The following is a 19,791-nucleotide window of genomic DNA, read 5'->3' as shown; positions in this document are numbered from 1 at the left end:
AAAATTAATCGCCACAATTTGATTTCAAACTGACAAATTGCGACTTAAAGATGACGCAAATAATAGTAAGTTTACTGTATTATTGATGATGCATTTGATATCTCTGGGCTTCATTTAATTTTTTGCGACTGAGAAGATGTTCTACACAAAAGAAAGATGTAAAATAATGGTTAGGATAAAGTTACAGAGTAATCAAGTGTGATGTACTGTAGATATTGTTAAACTGAGTGTTTCGTCTTTCTGACAGTTTACATTCCAACTCTCAGCTGGATATAAACATCAAGGGACAGATGATTCGTGACCTGATGAATATCGCTGGATTCCGAATTCCCGACAAAGCCGACGTTCTCCATAGCAACTCAGTCGCACCTAGTGCTACAGAATTCAGGTCAGCTCAAGGGACCATTTCAAAATATCGCTATCACTAATCACTAATTTTTCGCGACACCTTATTTTCGAGTCATTAACTCTTGATTAGCGAGACAAAATTTTCACCAATTGTGGGTATTGCTCTATATAATTTTAAATTTTGCTATTATACGTGAGAATCAAATTTTCGCGAGCACACTGTCTCGCGTAATTACACGAAAATAAAGTTCTCGCGAATAAAAAGGACAAAGTAGGTCATAAGAATTTGTGAGTCTTTTTAGAAAAAGAAAATCAGTACATTGATGATCTGATTTGTTTCCAGTTTTGACATCACTGACACCAATATCGTATAACACATTTCATGACTTGATAAAAGATATTTTTAATGTTGCTTATAACAGTATTCTTATACAAAAATAAAGATTTTCTTGAGCCACAGACGTCTTGAAAGGCCATTAAAAAAAAGAAAATTATTTCTATACAGTTCATATATGCCCCCCAATGATATGTGTATGGACAAGAGGTTGTTTACCAGTATTCTGGCCCCAGACGAACGTGCCAAACACGCCTACTACTGCCAAAGACACCAAGATGAGGTAAACAGGTCTATATCAAACAGATTGTGAAACAGCTATTTAGAAATTGGTGTATTTTCATTCTGAAAACTTAATTTAAAGTTTATAGCATTTTAATTCTGGGCTGTGAACACAAAATGCAGTTTTTAAAGACCACAATTTTTACAAAAAAAAAATGTTCAAACAATCAAACTACATGTACACAACTTGGATTTTTACAATAAATATTTAGGTACACAACACATTATTTTGCATACAACAGGTATTTTCTCTCTACATGTAAATCTGTGTTTGAAAACATGTAAATGACTGAAAATCCTCAGAAGTTAGAAAGTCCCATTTGTTGACAAACAGTCAAAAGAGTTACATCATTTTCTGTCATATAACAGCAAACGTTGCAGACAATCTTGGACATCCTGACCCCGGACGATGTCCGGATTCTGACCGAGTGTATTGACGAGGACAGTAGGAAGGGTTGTTTCCAGCGTGTGTTCCCCACCCCCTCCTCCCACAAGTATCTCCGCTACATGGAGGCTCCGCGCTACTACAACCTACTGGTCAGTCAGTGGGTCCAGAGATTCAACAGGATGGAACAGAAAGGTCAGAGGTTATTGATGTTTTAAGAAATGTTAAGTGGATATTTTGAAAAATATTTTATAATGCATGTATTTTATGGGATGATTGTTTTTTTGTAATTTTCATTGGCTTAATATTTGTTCTTTCGAGAAATTGACATGAAAGCGTGTCTTCAGTGAAAATTAATTGAAATGGGTCCTTATAACCACAAGTTGACTTACACTTAATGCCGTAATTATGTATATAGTGGGCCTCAAGTGTGTCTTGCTTTGGTTCAAGTTAATTTCTTGACATATGTGAAGCGTTATCTTTACCAGTTAAACAAGACAAAATAACATTTAAAATATTCTGTTTTATATAATGCCATAATTATTTAATATTGAACTTTTAGCCAGCAGTTGTGGATAGGAAAGATTTTAAGTGTAGCTGTACATTGAAAAATGAAATGTACCATAGTATATTTTAATTTGTTTGTATTTTACTTGTGTGAACAGGAATAGCAGTTTTGGAAGGATTTTGTGAGGAAGGAATTCATTTGCAGAATCCAACGGAAGACCCAAGTCACCAGGTAACATTTCAGATGGCAGTCCGAAGTCTTAATACTTATCAAAAGGTCAAAAAGGGTGAATGAAAATAAAGTGGTTATAATAAAAAAAATTATAATAATTGTGCAATGCTGGATTTTGAGTATTACAATGTATATTTTTCTGCATATGGTAATTGCGAATTAAACATTTATTGGAAAGTGTCCAAGTACATGTATTTCTCAACATGAAATTCAGGTTTTTTAATTAATTTTTAAAATTTTTTTGAAATTTCTTTTACAGTAAACATGAAGCTTCTCTTACAGATTCATAAATCAGATCCACATGCACTTCAAGAAGGGAACAAGTACGACCTAACTTGATCTACATGTTGTCCTTTAAGACTTAATTATAAACTTATTTTTAACAGTGGTGCCCTCCTAACGGTCTACTGAGTCATCGAGGGGACACGAGGACACATAGTGCCCCCAATAAACACCACCTGGAGAAGGAGAGCAGTCTGAAGCACAGGTACGCTGACCCTCCTAAGTACAATAGAATGTGGTTCTTTGCCTTCTGAAAGCAGCGAAGGCAGCAAGGCCCTTGACAGTGTAGACAAGATTGTATACTGTATTTCTCAACAGATGTTGGTCCAATATTTATTGTAAAAGAAGTTTCAAGCTGATTTTATGGTTTCCTGATGCGGAATTTAGTTTCACATCTTGCTACATTCCGAATCGACATTCATGAATCAAGTTGAAAAGAAAAAAAAATGAAGATTGCTATAACCTGTTTCTGGGCTTGATAGATATTTATAACCATTTAATGGCCTAAATATAACTTTAACCAGCATGAACTCATGTAATGTGTGTCATTTAATGAACTCTAACATTCCTCAGTTGTTAACAAGATTCTCCCAAAGTAGTGTGTGTAGATATGATTTATATACCAGTGTGTTGTATGTACATATATAGGACAGCATGTAGTTTGATTCCCTTGTATAAACTGATGTAAGTCCCACACCTTGTGAGATGCTTATTTTTAAAAATGGAAAAAAAACAACCATTCTGTGGAAAAAAATTCACTTACACATTTGTTGCTGTAAGATGTTTCACTTAGATTTTTTTTACCACATGAGCAGTACACATGCAGAGTCATTGAATTATTCCCACTCATGCAGTACACATGCACCAGGTGCATGTCTCATCCCAGCTGCATTTCTGCATAATTTTTTTTTTTTACTTAAAAGCCTGCATTTGTAAATTTATTCAACTTTCATAATTTTTTTTTTTTTGTCAAAAAATTTTTCAGCGTTTAATTGACCCATACATGTTAAAGACTTTTCAATTTTTGCCTTTTAGAGCCAGACTTCATTAAGTATAAAATTTTAGGAAATCAGATTAATAGTCTTGAAGTTGTTTCCCAACTTTATGTATTACAAATGCTTAAATTAACATTTTCTATCTTTATATGTTTAGCTCCAGCAAATAGATTTATATTATTACTAACGAGAAAAGAAAAAACTAACCGTATCTAGAATTGCTTTTAATATAGTCAGTATATTTAGTATCTAGAATTTCCTGGTCTTCTACTGCAGCAAGAGCACATTTCTTGCAGTCATTAAATGGTCACAGATTTGGACTAAGATTGCGTGTGTGGACATGAAGTGATGCGGTGCTCTACGATCTTCAACTGTTTTAGGAGATAGAAATATATAGCACAATTGTTTGTATGGGTCCACAAAATGGTTTTATTTTGCAAAACTTCTTGATAGTTTAAGGAGGGTTAATTGGAAAAGAAACTGAAATGACAGAAATAAAAAAGTTGAATGTTTAGAGTTGGAATAATGTGGATCTGTACAAACAATGAGATTTGATTTTTATTTTTTTGTTTTTCACTTGTGCATTCACAGCTTCTCATTGGATATCCTCACTGTATTCACTGTTCTGCCTCCAACTTATTAGATAATGTCCATTAACTAATAAATATCTCTTTTTAATCATTCTCTGTTAATGAAATACATTTCATCTGGTCAAGGGAATATCTGAGTAAACTTTATTTCGAAAATCAAATAATAAAAATAAAAGATGAAATTGTATATGAACTGTGCCTCTGAAATTTTTTTATTTTTAGTTCCATCATAGTGTGGTTTTGGAAAAATTGATGATTTATAAAAAGAACAAATTAAAGTCAAGATATGCTTGAGAGGAGGCAATGCATGTGCCATGTTTTATTTTTTGTTATTAGATCCTGAATGTTTAGTCTTTGTATGTTTTTGTCTCTTCACAGTCAATCGACGTCTGGCCTGCCTAAAATGGCCAAAAAGCCTCCCAAGGCACCAAGTCACGGTCATTCCGGCGCCACCACACGCACGGTCTCACAGTGTAGCTCCGCCTCCTCGTCAATTACCTCCCTTACCTCACCCACGCCAACACAAACTGTCAACAAAACCGCCGCCTCCTCCAGATGACTGGCGGTCCGCTTACCTCCCCTGAAAGAACTCTTCAATGGAAGTATGCCCATGTTTAACTCCACCCGATACCAGAGGCACGTGCTGAAACCGTTAGTTCGACACAGTGCCGATTCCAGTTTGGATGCCGTTCGGAGAGCTCAGTTGAATCGGAAGAAAAAACGAATTCAACTGAGAACATCTGAAAAATTTTTCTAGTCTGGACCAAAAAATATGTTTTCAGCAATGGAGTTGTACATTTTACCATGTTTTTCAGAGTCATTGTTCATATGTTCATTTTACCTCAGCATTTAAGTTAACATTTCATTGTAAAGCCTAAGCATGTGCCTTAGTCCTTATGATTTTTGAATTTTATAGATTTTAAGGGTTGTTGCCAGGGTGTCATTGGATTTGCTCATGACAGCTGTGCTTACAAAGTGCTATCGATATACTCTGTGATACAGTAATAAACATTGCCTAGGAACTTCACGTTAGTTAGCTTTTGTTCTTGGTAAATGTTTTTTATTTAAAGGTTGTTTGCTAGGATCTGTTTTGAAGGTTCTCAATCATCTTGCTCAATTAAGGAATTGTTTATGGTGTCTTAGAATGCAGGGTTTTACATTCCAACAATTTGTTAGGACCAAAGTAGAAGGTCTACGTGATCTTGCTCAATTGTGAGATTGTTCAGGGTGTATTGATTTGCAGGGTTTTCAAATTTTTCTAAATTTAACTCTTTTACAAGTGCCTCAGAATTTCCATTTGTACAGGATTCAGGACATTTTTTTTGTAAATCAGTGTGATTATACAGCATGAAATATCAGTGAAGAACAATTTATTTACTGTATTGTGTATACGGAAATGTGCCAAATTCATGTGACCATCGTTTAAAGGAAGTGAATTCGGAAATCCCATGCAAGAGTTCACAGAGATCACCACAGCTGCATGTATTGTGTTGAAATAGTGCATGATGTGTGTTGTTTTAACCAGTTTCCCCCCATAGCTGTAGATGCAGTACCTGCATCATAGTTTTCCCATAATTTTACCCCCCAAATCTAATGAAAAACTTGTAAACGTACATTAGCAAACATTTTAATAAATTGGAGATCACGAAAAAATTATAAATAATTTAAGAGTCATCCAAAGAACTGAAAATGAAAGATGTTGTATTCTTTGACTTTTAATTGCGTGCCTTTTCAGTTGTGAGGAAACCTCAGAGAGCGTGACTTTACTGGACTCGGAGTCGACTTCATCGCTTTCATTAGACGCCGATCCATCAGACGACGACGAGGACGACGTCGATGACAACGCTTCTAAATTGTGCAAGATCACGTCACACTGGCGAGCGCCTCTTGTGAAACTCCGAAATCTGTTTCAATTCATACAGGCCTTCTCGAAGAGAAAGATCAAATAAAGAAATAGTTAGAAATTAAAAAAATCAAGCAATTTTGGGTCTTATCTTGATAATGAAATAGGTTGTCTGGCACTTTTATACAATTTAATAAATTGTCATGGCGAGTTTCATCTCGGATGAAATTTATATATTAAAATCTGTACACCTCAATTTATGATGTTGATAATATGCAATTTTCAGTATTTAACGTTATTATTTACATGAATATTTATTGGCATTATATTCAAGGACTTGGTGAATCTATGTTTTACAATTTAAGTGGCATTGAGTAAATAACAAAAGTATTGCACATGGATGCTGTTCCAGTAGCATCTGACAGGAAAAATAAATATGCAATTTTTTCATTATTTTATCTCCGTCCTTTTTCCCCCATGAAAATAATTCATAATAGAGCTCTTTTTTTTCTTATTATGGCACTGGAAATATGGAAATTATGGGCACCATGTAGTTTAGTGGACAAGCAATTTTTAAATTCTTTTTTTTCTTTTCTTTAACTAACAAACATATCACGTTTTGGAAGCTTTTTGAGCAGTTCAATTATGATCGTTATTTCAATTTTAATTGTGTACAAAATAATCTCCAACTTTAAATCAAAGAAGAGTATCTTGTGATGTATGGATTGAAAATAATAATCTATAATTCTCAATAATTGTTGTATCTTCTCATTTCCTTGAAGATTTTTCCTTTTCAATTCTCCAGTATAAATCTACACTAAAAATATGATAACATTGATAGGGTTTGTATACTATTTCTTAATGCAAACTTGATGACAAAAAGAAAAAAGTTTAAATTAAAAACCTTTAATATTGTTTATTCCATTCATATTTTATTCACATTCCAATTTTTTAAAACAATTTCATTCTTTTAAATGAAACCTAAAAATTTTGGGTATGTCTTTTTTTTCTGGAGTATTATTGTGATAATAAAAGTAACTTGACTAAATTACTTGATTGCCTTGCAGTTGATACAAGTTGCTATGCAAATTAAAGGGAATTGATATTTGCTTGGTATACAATTCATCATGAAAAAAGTCTAGAAAGGCATTTTTGATCTTTCTTTTGTGTAATAGAATTTATTAAATGCCTTTTTGTAAGGCCACAAAATGAATATACATCTGTATGTAATATGTACTTGTTAGTTTATAGCCCTGTGTATACTAAGTAGAAGTGTGTTTCTTTTAGAGGTCACTCCCTAGAGTTGTGAACTAGTAAATGTTGAGACGATCAGTTTTGATATGCCTATATTTGTTCCACAATGAGTAGCAAATTCTTCATGTTTTTTGAAAGCATGTTTGTCTTGTTCACAGAATTCCATTCCAAAAGTGTCAAGTGATGGATTTTAACGAGAGTTTTGAGTATACTTGGGTATTTGTATTGGTATACCCATATGTTTTTTTTTCTCTGAGAAACTTTCATTAATCATTTTAATAAATGTGATAAACATATATATGTACACCTGTATGTTAAGTCATTTATTGACACACTATTTATGATGTTAGAAGTCTTAGTGAAGTCACATGACATGTTCAGGAAATGTGACATGATCACATGACATGCTCATTATATGATCACTTGACATGCTACTTATTTGACCAGTTCCAGTACTAGTTATATGATCATATGACATGCTTGTTCAGTGACCATATGGCATGATTGTTAATGGACACATGACATGCTTGTTACATGATTGTTAAGTGATCACATGACATAATTGTTAAGTGATCACATGACATGATTGTTAAGTGATCACATGACAAGATCATAGTTATATAATCACTTGACATGCCATTGATATATCACATGACATGCCTGGTAAGTGATCATATAACATGATGTTTTAAGTGATTATATGACATTGTAGTTAAGTGATCATGTGACATTGTAGTTAAGTGATCATGTGACATGCTTTTTATCTAGAGAGAAGGATTCTTAAGCAAAATGAAGTCTAAATTTACTAAAAATGCTTAAAAATGCTACATTTACTAAAAATGCAATGTGTTAAATGCACATGTATGATTTGTTTGGACAATTTAAGGATTTGGAATCATATCTTATAAGTTTAAAAAAGACAAGTTACAATAAATCAGTCAACAGATCTGATATTTCAATTTCAAAATTGTACAGTTTACTTTATTGTACTTTTGAATGGGGTTTTATAGGAACTGCCGAATGAACAAGGAGAGAAAGTTAAAAGTGAAAAAGAATTGGTTCCGAGAAACCCTGATAGAGTCAGTTTTACTGGTGCTAGCTAGTTGATATAGTTATCTTGTTGATTAAGGCCATTTATTGATGTATATCATTTGTCATTTTAATATTACCACAGAGCATTTTATCAAAAACATCATGCATTTGTTGTAAACTTCCATTGGGAGCCGACTAAGGGAGGTAAGCGGATACCTGAGTTATGTTTAGTTTTTAAGATATTATTTATTTATTTATTATTTGTGAAATTTGCTTAAATATCAGAAGTTCATAGAATATACTAGTCTCAAATAATTAAGGTTGATAATTATTTATATTTAAATCATTCAAATTAATAACAGGTGATTTTTTTGTAACTCTGATTCTCTGAAATAAATGCAAGTTTATGAATTTTAGTGGGCAGAAATATCTACAATCAATCAATTAGACTTTTTTGATTGTTATTTATTTCTTTCTTTATTTATTGATAGAATAAACTGTATGTGTCTTTTAAGATCAAACACATTTTTAATTGTGTCAAAACGGTTCTTCAAAATAAATTAACCACACTAGATTTAGCAAAATCAGTAGGGGAAATTGATAATTTTTTACTGAATTCAAATGCATCTGTATAATGTTTACTAAACATGATGGGAAAAAAATCACTTAATGCCACTTTTTCCAAAATGTTATTGTGGAAAATATTTTTTTTCAGCAAGGCACTATACTCACAGACTAATGTTTATTGTATCCCCCTGTACTGTGATTTTCTAGGAGTACTATGTAGGTTATGATATTGTATGATTTACCAGACTGTACTTAAAGTGTTACATGTAGAAGGGCATATATGCCAAGTTTGATCAATGTTGAAATAAATGTTACAAATTGTTTATCTCTGTATTTGGTGTTGTTTTTAGGAGAAGGGGGGGGGGGGGGGGCTTTATTCTCACTTATGTGACCTATAGATGGTTTTCCAATATACCTTTGTTAAAGCCTATTTTAATTCACAATTTCAAGATTGTAAATATTTTTCCCCATATATTTTCCCCATATATTTGTGGCATGCATGTTTAAAATTGGTTGCTCAAAGAGGAAAATTCACTAATTTGCTAATAAGATGGCAGCCAAGGGGAATAACTCCGCAGTAAAATACACGATAGGAAAACCATCAATCAATCTTTGCTGTCTCTCTAAATCAATGTAATTGAATATTTCAAATTCTGCTCAAGTACTACTTGGCTTATTCTCTGCAAAAATATGAAGCTTGTAAGAGAGAGGTTGAACATACATGAAGTGTAATAATAGCCCTATATTGAAAAAAAACGATTTTTATGACAAGATTGTCCTCAACAAAAATCATAAATTCAAAAACTATTAAAAGGGTTCTGTTTAGTGTTTCAAATTTGAATGGGTTGAAAGTGGTCATATTAGCAGAAAATCATACAGGTGACTATTGAGGTCCATAAGCCTCCCGTTTTTTAATTATTATAATTCCTTGCACTAAACTTATTTCCCAAGTATTTAAAAGTCTCCCACACTTCTTAAAATGAATCTCTTGGAAAGCTTATACATGTATGTATCAAAATGAAATAGAGAGGTAACCTTGCCGTTTTTAATCAATCTCAAAACTATACAAATTGGAGGCGAAGCAAATACTTTGGAGGTGGAGTAAGTGTCATGTAGGAAAGAGCATGATCACATCTGCTTTGTGCTTCCTACCATAACAAGGCCAACGGTAAAATTTGTATACAGTTCAGTTGGTAAATTAACGTCAGTCTGCATTCGACTTTATGATCGATTGTACTTGAGCACAAGATCATTGTATGGACTATAGAATCTAGGAAACGGACAGTTGATATCCTTGTTACATCAACTTGTTTGCCAATAGCTTGATTCGTTTTACAAATGAAGTCAATCCCATGAAAAGAAGTTTTGAATGCAGGATAAATTGTTTGAAAGACATTGGATGGCTTTAAAACAGTATTTAAGGAGTGAATTTAAGGTCAAGATCTATTAAATGAAAGGTGCCTACAGATTTATCAAACTTGAGAAACAAATTCCTTTATTGATGCTTTACAACTTTAGCTTGGTCAAATAAGGTGTTTCGGGGCTTAATTTGTAGGTAAACAAGATGATTAACTGTATTTTAAACTGTAAATTTCAATGAAAAATTAACAAAACCAGTCATGAGTATAGGAGTTTTTTTCGTATTCGGCAAAGAAAATGTACCCAGATTGCCTACAGTCTCTCAGAAAACGGTAATTAGTATGTTCATGGCCTCTTCTTTAAATCAATATCAAATTTAATATAGGTATCCGGTTTACTTTTCATATGATTTCAAATTGAATGACATGAAAATACCCTATTTTCTACATAATTCTGCTAAAGCCGTAAAGTACGGGAAAAGAAAGTTGAAATTGAATTTGACGTTATGATGGATCTAGCACCAAAAAATTAGTCTCAAGTTATTTACTAGATCTTGACCTTAATAGCTACCCATTTTATACGGGTAGCTATTAAATTCATTTCCTTATAATTTAATTTTCATTCATTTGATCTAAGAAAAAAAATGATTGTTCTAACAAAATGACTTCAATTTGTGCAAAATTTGAATGTAACGTCAGGCGGATTGATACGTTTTTGACGCAAGCCATTGTGACGTAGGCAACCCATTTTATACGATATAAAGTAAATTTTTTATCCAATCAAATACAGCGTTACAATCAGAATTAAATTATTTTTGTTTATAAGTATTACTTTTTCTTTCACAATTTTTGTTGATCCAACGGAAATAAAACTTTTCGTAAATAAATATGTAGAGGTAAGGTAGAATACCAACTCCAGATGACAGGAAAACGATTCACGCCTTTTGTTTTCTACATACAATATTACATCAGATGTATGATAATGGAACACATTAACATTATATGACAGAACTTTTTTTTAATTGTGAAAGTGATAATTTTTTGCCCATTTTTCCGCAGAACACGAAAACATTTTTTTAATAACTCAAGCTGGCATATTTACTGAAAACATTCAAAGTACTATTGATTATTATTATTTTTAGTGACACATTCTGTATATTATTGAATAAGAATTTTTCATTGAAAAGATGTCCCTTTTTGTTCCAGTACATGTATTTAAAGTAACTCCTCCCCGCTGGATACACCTATACACGCCTGCTAATCGATCAATTGCACAACCAGCAGTTTTGTATAACAATCAAAAGAGATCGATTTCCGGTTGTGCAATTGATGCGAATAATTCCAGTACACAGGTAGTAAATGGACCCGATTCAGGCAATAATTGATATTTTTATTAAAATATAAGAATGTGATTCCATGAGCAATTTATTTTTCTTTAATTTTACACTCTCATAAAAATGCAGTGATTGTCGGTTAGCGACGATATTTTTTTTGAAGCAAGGGCTGGTAGAGCGAAAACGCTGATTGAAAATAGTATTCGCCGACTAAAATTCGTTTTAATCTCAACTAACCTTAAAAATTCAATGTCCACCATGAAAAGTGCATTTCCACCAAAATTGGGACTTCGATATATGTATAATTTGACAAATATTCGTAGAAAATAACATTGCTTATGCATGCGATCATTCAGTTGTGAAAGAGATCTCGGGTTATGCATGAGATGAAGGATAAAAAGTTACGATAGTATTACACAGGCACGTAGCATCGTTTTTGAAAGTGGGGGGGCCAACCTGAGAAAATTTTTTTTACTTACCTAAAAAAAAAAGTTGACAAGCAAAAAAAAAAAAAAAAAAAAAAAAAAAAACGAAAATTGAAAATTACCCAAACTCGAAAATCCGATTTCGTGGGGGGGGGGGGGGGGGGGGGGGGGGGGGGGGGGGGGGGGGGGATTAATGGCCAACTTTATTCAAGGCAAACTTCCTTTCACTTCCAATTTTTTCCTATATTTTCTTGCAATGTATATACCGTGGTAACAAGTGGGGGGGCCAACCACCTTTTCATTAGACATTTTCTATAGTAAAGGTAATGTTGGGAGAAAAAGTGGGGGGGCCAGGCCCCCCCCAGGCCCCCCCGGATACTACGTGCCTGTTACACAATCTCCATAATTCACCTCATACTATCTAATTTTGGTAATCATAAAAGTTTAAATATTGGCTATAATATGAAGACGTTGCAGTGGCAGATCCAGCAATTTTTGAAAAAAGGGGGGGGGGGTGTCCAAGTGGCCAACACTCATGCATATAGGCACTTCAAACCTGGCAACACTGAGTTTTGAACAGTTCTATGGGGGACTTTGACAAGCCAAAAACAAACAATCAAACAAACAAACAAATAAAACAAAAACACAAACAAGCAGGCAGTAGATATACATGTAGCTATAATTCGCTGGGATCTTCCATTGGTTTCAAAGTGAAACATTGTATAGGACGTGTTGGTAGTCCATCCAGGGCTGGGATTGCATGTCATGTGACGGTACTCGGAGGAAAGCATATTAAACGAAGGAACTCTATTTATAGCGATCAGAAAGGACAGAGATTGAACAACACATACAGTGTATTTATTTTATTCGAAATATTTTTTTTATTCAAAGAATTTATTTTATTCAAAATATAAGACGTAATAAAATATCCATGTTACATAACTCTCTCTCTCTCTTTCTCTCTCTCTCTCTTTCTCTGCAAAAATCAAGGGGGGATCCAACCACAGGAACCACCTTCTAGATCCGCCAATGATGTTCAGTCCTTTTTGCAAGCACATTTTGACTTTTTCAGCAGCAGCGGCCGATCTCTACTATAGGGAAATGAAACGTTACTTTTCATCAGTTCTGTAAAATAATCTTAATTTTAAAAAATTGCTTTAAACTGAGCATTTATTGTTGTTGTGTCAATTTCATTGTCATTTCTAATTGGATATTAATAATATATGGTTATATAGAAAGAGTTTGTACAATAGGTACTCCCCAACCAGGGAGTGTTCAAGATATGAAAGGAAATCGTCGTGATTTTCCGGATAATAATGAAGTGGTAAAAGTTGCAAGGTGAAAAAAAAGTTTTCAACAACACTGTAGTAAAAATTGTTTTGAATGTGCTACAGATGTGACAACAAAGATTTTTCTTACATTTTTTCCATCATACTACGCGCCTTGAGTAGCCTATTCTGCAGAAACCATGGGTATTATCACGTGTCAGGCAAAGATCCTTGCAGGGTTTCAGCATGTGGTTCATCTTGAGAGGTCTACATCTTCATTCATACATTCTTATCATTCATCATTGGCTTTTTTTATTGATTCATTGATGACTCATTGATGCTTTTGAAAATAAGAAAGTACTAGTAATTTTTGAAATTATAAACTTTGCGGTCGATTTGATGCTTTGCATCAATTTTATTTGGATTTTTTAATAGTTGTATTTTTTTATTGAACGATTATTTTTTGTTTTTTGACGATTTTTCCCCTATGGTATACAAGATGAATAAATGTAATAAATATAATTTGTGAGAAAAAACAGTGTCCAACAAGTTCGGGGGTTGAATATCGGAGGGGGGGGAGGGTGTCCTGTCCACCATCACCTGTAATGTGATGTTGTCATCTTGATCCTTTCCATCTTTTATCCAAATAAAATTGATGCAAAGCATCAAATCGGCCGAAAAGTTTATAATTTCAAAAATTACCAGTACTAGTGCTAGAAGTATAGCTATATCTACTATATCTATGTATATCTACTGCTTGTTTGTGTTTTTGTTTTGTTTGTTTGTTTGTTTGTGTTTGGCTTGTCAAAGTTGGACACCCCCCCCCCCCTTTTTTTCAAAAATTGCTGGATCTGCCACTGCAACGTCTTCATATTATAGCCAATATTTAAAATTTTATAATTACCAAAAATAAAATAGTATAAGAGGTGAATTATGGAGATTGTGTAATACTATCGTAACTTTTTGTCCTTCATCTCATGCATAACCCGAGATCTCTTTCACAACTGAATGATCGCATGCATAAGCAATGTTATTTTCTACGAATATTTGTCAAATTATACATATATCGAAGTCCCAATTTTGGTGGATAGGATGCACTTGTAGCATACTCATGGTGGACATTGAATTTTTAAGGTTAGTTGAGATTAAAACGAATTTTAGTCGGCGAATACTATTTTCAATCAGCGTTTTCGCTCTACCAGCCCTTGCTTCAAAAAAAATATCGTCGCTAATCGACAATCACTGCATTTTATGAGAGTGTAAAATTAAAGAAAAATAAATTGCTCATGGAATCACATTCTTATATTTTAATAAAAATATCAATTATTGCCTGAATCGGGTCCATTTACTACCTGTGTACTGGAATTATTCGCATCAATTGCACAACCGGAAATCGATCTCTTTTGATTGTTATACAAAACTGCTGGTTGTGCAATTGATCGATTAGCAGGCGTAGAAAATAATAATACTATATTATAGTTCCCTTACAATCTTGACGCCAAAATTTAAAATTTCTTTCTGAATGATTCTCCACTGTAATTTGCGGATTGAGAGGCCCCATAATTTTTTTTTTTTTTTTTTTTTTGTCGTGGGTGTGGACCCTGCCTCAGACCCAAACTGGTCGTTCCATCTCCTTTTCAAGATTCCTTGATCCGCTACTGTTTTTGCTTAATTCTCCACTATAAAATAATAAGTACAATGGTGACGATTTAAATCTTTTTATTATCATTATTTTCTTTAATGAGTTTGAAGAAATATAAATATAAACACAGTCAAGAAAATATAAAATATTTTAAAGTTCTGCCTTTTGGCGTGGTTGCGTTTCCGGGAATACAAATTTCGGTTAAAGTTTTCTCTTTTACAATTTCGTCAATGTAAACAATATGGTAGCGACGAAAGTCAACAGGTGGAAGCTAGGATAGTTAAATTGAGAAATAACTTTGAAAATTCATTTGGAATAACTTTAGAAATGTCGTTGTCAGCAAACGAAAGGAAAATGTTTTGGCAGGATCACAAATCCAGTTTGAATAGGATTCGTACCCAGCTCTCTGATCGAGATTCCCCTGTGATTTCTCCACGGAAGTCTCCTGCCAATGGATTAAAACGTACTCATTCCCCACTTGGTCTCTACCGAAGGCCATCACCTTCACAGTTACCTAGAATGGAGACACCACCAGATAACGATCGTAACAGGGGAAAATTGAGAGGAAGTAGATACGAAGTTGTCCCCCCTGTAAACAATAGACGCTCTGTACGCCATCAGACCCCAGACTATGACTCCTGGGGCGAAGAATCAGATGAGGATAACGAGGATGAGGACCAGCATTTCATGCCCCTGCCCTACCCCTACCCAGTGTACGGGTACCCGGCATACCAAGCCCCTTCTGGAATGCACCCCCCACCAGTGGTATATGGAAACCCTTTCCCGGTCTATTACCCTCCCCCACCTGTTTACAGAGAGAGGGGGAAAAAGAGGGGCAAAGGCAAACAGCCGGCTGATAGGCTAGAAGTTCATCAGTCCTACCCTGCTGGGGGCAGGTCCAGACACCCCGCAGTACAATTTTCAATGTCAGACAGAATCTCCAAGGAACCTCCAGTATTTGATCCCAGCAGAAATAGTGTTCTTAAGAAATACAAGTATATATATCCCAGGGATACTCCTTTTATACCTTATATTGACAGAGGTTATGAAGAAAAGCGATACAGAAATGAACGACAAGATGATCATTCCAGTCACTATGCTGCCCTTGATGTTCGAGATGACATCATCGATGATGTTGTAAAATCCATGACCAGAGAAGCGGTTCGAGGCGGTGTTGGGGATATGGTTAATGAATACATGGGATATGATGATAATATACATCCAAAAGACCCTCTGGTGAGATTCCTAGATACACTCATGGAAGATGCCATTCGCGATTCCGTGGACGAAGTGGTGAGAGACACGGTCCGAGAATTAGCTAGTGACCACATGAGGGTCAGCTCAGCAGCCCAAGTGGTGGACGAATTGGTCCTTGACCATTTGCAGGACATTCAAAGGGAACTGGTAGATGATGTCGTTTTTGAAATGGTGATGGAAGAGTTCATTCAAGATTATGTTATTGAACAAGAATTGGAGGACGAGCTTCCGAGGATAGCTAAGGAGGTATTGGAACACTACGATACAAAGATTGAGAAAAAGGAACTTAGAGAAGTGTCCAAAAAAGCTCAGGACAAACTTCTGGAATCAATTACTCTGGAATATCTTCTTTCTCTTATATCCAGACAAGGGAAAGTGTGGAACGAAAGTGATCACGCGAACAAATACTTAGATGACATGGTGTTGAACCTGCTGTTCAGTCAATATACCAATGTCATCGTTAATCGTGACAAAACGATGACAAACCAGCCCTTGAAAAAGCTACACGAAAAAGTGGTCAGTGATGTTGCTTTAGACCTACTGCTGCAGCAGTTGTCGAGTTCTTTAGATGAGGATTTGGCTGACGTTGATGAATATGAGCACGGTGTTGATGATAAAAATGTTACCATTAAGGGCAGTGTTGCTCATTTGAAAAGTTCACTGAACAAAAGTTGACAGGTAGTGGAAGTTTCACATATGAAATAATTCTAAGATGTTGTGATTCCAAGCATTTGACCACAGAATGTTCAGAAACTGCAAGAAAGTTTTCAAGGCCACTTCTTCATTGGTACTAGACTTATAGTGTATCATTTTCTATATGGTCACTTCAGGAAATAAACAATGTATTTCACATTCCTGCATAATTGAGTTAATGAGGTACTGTATGCAGGGAAATTTTTGCCCCGTTTCATTTTTGCCTTTTTGGTCCTTTTGTCACAAGTGCATGAATTTAAATTGGGAAAATTCAGAGTGATTAAGTTTACAGCATTATTCATTACCAGGTAAACACAACTTGACCTGGGCAAATTTAAAATGGGTCAAAATTATTTGCATCTTGTATATGAGTAAGCAAAAAATAAATTATATACCCTGTATAACAACATGAACAGTAATGGATCAGGTTGAAGTGGTAAAAATTGTAGTTTTAATTGTATACACGTCTCATATGCTTCATAGAATCATAGCAAGTGACAAAGCTCACATCAGAGTGAACGATCAGGAAAATATTCACCTTTACTACACTGTGGCCAGTCGATATTAAATGAAAGTCCTATGTACCATTATCACATACTTATGGTGCTGACAAGCTTATTGGTGAATCGTGTTTGTATTAATCAATTTAATGTTCAAGTGCTTATAAGTACAAAACTGTATAGTTTTAATTTAATTAATATTAATTGACATTATTAGTTTATTCTGCATGTAATTCATAATATATTTGGAAATTTTATATTTTACTTCTTTAGTTTTGTTTTGTTTCTTTTGATTTCACATTCAAATTATCGGGTCGGTGTCATCTAATGCTAATGGTGTGTAAACTTAGAATGTGGGCCACTTCTCAAGAACCTACCTAGTATATATAGGCCTAGCTGCTACACATATTTTTTAAGTTTGTTCATGACAAAATTAATCTATACTCAGTCTTCGAAATAACCTGGGTGCCCCATGCCCGGGACCTGGTAAATTTGCCAGCGGGCATGTGAAAATTCTCAAATTATATGCCCGAAGGGCATGTGTGAATTTTCTTTCGATTCACGATGTTTACTTGCTATTTGTTCTGTCGTTTCCCAGTTACGCACATAAACTTGCTATGTAATTTCTTAATGTGAATTGCCAGTCTCCATTTGTCTTACATTACATTATCTCTACGACCTGTCAAATGATTGTCAATCACAATCATTAAAGTGTTTAATTTAACCGATTTGTTTTCTCGATGTTACCATATGTTTATTGATACCACGTGCAGTGGACTGCTGTCATGATGATTATGATCCTGTTTCTGAAATTCAGTTCAGCTTTACCGGCTAACTAACGACCAGCATGCAAGTCAAAAGTTGTGAACAAAATCGCAAACGAAAATGGCAGACAGGCAGGCCATGGTTGATTGAAAACTCTGGAAACAATTTAAACTTAAGATCGAGAGAATTTAAAACAGAAACACTGTCCACTCCTTATAGTTAATATAAAAACCTTATTTTTTGTTGAACAATCATATCTCTGCTATATCACGTATATGAATGAATTTTGAGTAGGGCATGTACAAATTTCAATGGGCTGGGTTAAAATGACCGGTATACATGCCCGAAGGGCATGTGCTGAAAAAAGATTGTTGTGAAGACTGTATACTACCCATGGCTATTGACTTTCATTAATATGAATGTGAGATTGAAATCTCTCAAATGTATGTCAAACTCCAATGGTTAAGGTCAGAAGTGTTAGTATCCAAAGGAAGGTTTTGTTACAAGGAACACACATGTCAAGTCTGAAAGCCCTAGGTCTGACTATACAAAAGTTACGATCAAATTTAAAGTTTTTTAAAAGTGGGTCAAAGTCTAAGATCAAGGTCAAAAGGTCAAAAATATTTAAACTTGCTGAAAGGTCTTGTCACAATGAACAAACATGAAGTATAAAAGCCCTATTTCCAACTGTTCAAAAGTTATAGCCAAGATAACAGTGTGATATTTTTTGTAAAAGGTCAAATTTTTAGGTAAAGTATAAGCTAGGTCAAATTTGGTGGTAGCAGGTCTGTGTAACACTTAACAATTCAAATTTCTAAAAATGATTTTGAGTTTTAGAATGTTAATAGATTTAAGTTCAAATTTCAAAAACTCAAACTGATTTGATATTATTGTAATTTTATATTTTAGTTCTCAAATATAAATTTTCAAATTTCCAAACAGATTTTAGAATTTTATGTTTTTTAGATTTTTTCCCTTAAATATTCAAAATTCAAATTTCCAAAAACAATTTTTTTATAGTATTTTAAACTTTTGAGTTTTTAACCTACCGTATCATGGTTACGTGTACGAATTGAAATGCATGGATCATGGATCCAGAATCCTTGACCCAGGGGCCATAGAATTCACAATATTGGTAGAGGCATTCTCGCTCATTATAACCATGTACTTAGTTTGTTTGTTTAATACCCAGGAGCAGAGAAGAAGATTTCCCTAAGAAATAAGAATCAATGCATTTTAACTATATAATCAATATAGCCCCGCCCTAACACTAGAACCCCTGACCCAGAGGCCATAAAATTCACACTTTTCTAAGAGGCATTTTTGGTCATTATAACTATGTACTTAGTTTGTTTGTTTAATACCCAGGAACAGAGAAGAAGATTTTCAAAGAATTAATGCATTTTCACTACATAACCAATAGAGCCCCGCCCTAACACCAGAACCCCTGACCCAGGGGCCATTAAATTCACAATTTTGAAAGAGGCAACCTAATTCAACACAATCATGCGCTTGTTAGTTTATTTAATGCCCAGGAGCAGAGAAGATTTTTAAAGAAATAATGCATTTTCACTTTATAATCTGTTTAGCCCCGCCCTAGCACTAGAACCCCTAACCCTGAGGCCATGAATTTCACAATTTTGGTAGAGGACTCAATGCTGATTACTATCATGCCAACAGTGTGACTGCTTGATGTCCAGGAGTATAGAAGAAGATTTTTAAAGATTGCGTTAATTTCAGGCCCCAGAACCATGAAATTCACAATTTTTGTTCCCCTTCACCCACAGATGCTTTGTGCCAAATTTGGTTGAGCGGTTGCAGAGAAGAAGCTGAAAATGTTCAAATGTTAACGCACGACGGACGACGCACGATGACGGACAAAAACGGATAGCAATAGG

General features: G+C 34.4%; 2 protein-coding genes across 2 annotated transcripts in view; both read left to right on the top strand.

Annotated features, from left to right (window-relative positions):
- LOC134260202 (tubulin monoglutamylase TTLL4-like) overlaps window positions 1-5,829 on the top strand; it is a 35,422-nt gene extending 29,593 nt beyond the window's left edge. Inside the window, exons 13-18 of the mRNA XM_062742789.1 lie at window positions 248-388; window positions 854-965; window positions 1,334-1,544; window positions 2,015-2,088; window positions 2,475-2,575; window positions 4,334-5,829. Of these exons, the coding sequence (XP_062598773.1) occupies window positions 248-388; window positions 854-965; window positions 1,334-1,544; window positions 2,015-2,088; window positions 2,475-2,575; window positions 4,334-4,514 (820 nt within the window). The 3' untranslated portion in view covers window positions 4,515-5,829. The remainder of the gene's footprint in view (window positions 1-247; window positions 389-853; window positions 966-1,333; window positions 1,545-2,014; window positions 2,089-2,474; window positions 2,576-4,333) is intronic.
- Window positions 5,830-14,918: 9,089 nt separating this feature from the next.
- LOC134260199 (uncharacterized) lies at window positions 14,919-17,385 on the top strand. The gene has a single exon (XM_062742787.1). The coding sequence runs from the start codon at window positions 15,006-15,008 to the stop codon at window positions 16,608-16,610; it is 1,605 nt and encodes a 534-aa protein (XP_062598771.1). The 5' UTR covers window positions 14,919-15,005; the 3' UTR covers window positions 16,611-17,385.
- The last annotated feature ends 2,406 nt before the right edge of the window (window positions 17,386-19,791 follow it).

Source organism: Saccostrea cucullata, unplaced genomic scaffold, assembly GCF_032062105.1.
Source record: "Saccostrea cucullata isolate Sc308-1 unplaced genomic scaffold, CSIRO_AGI_Scuc_v1 ctg4371, whole genome shotgun sequence".
Classification (NCBI taxonomy): domain Eukaryota; kingdom Metazoa; phylum Mollusca; class Bivalvia; order Ostreida; family Ostreidae; genus Saccostrea; species Saccostrea cuccullata.
Note: the sequence above shows the minus strand (reverse complement) of the source record. Positions and strands in the feature narration are given on the sequence as shown.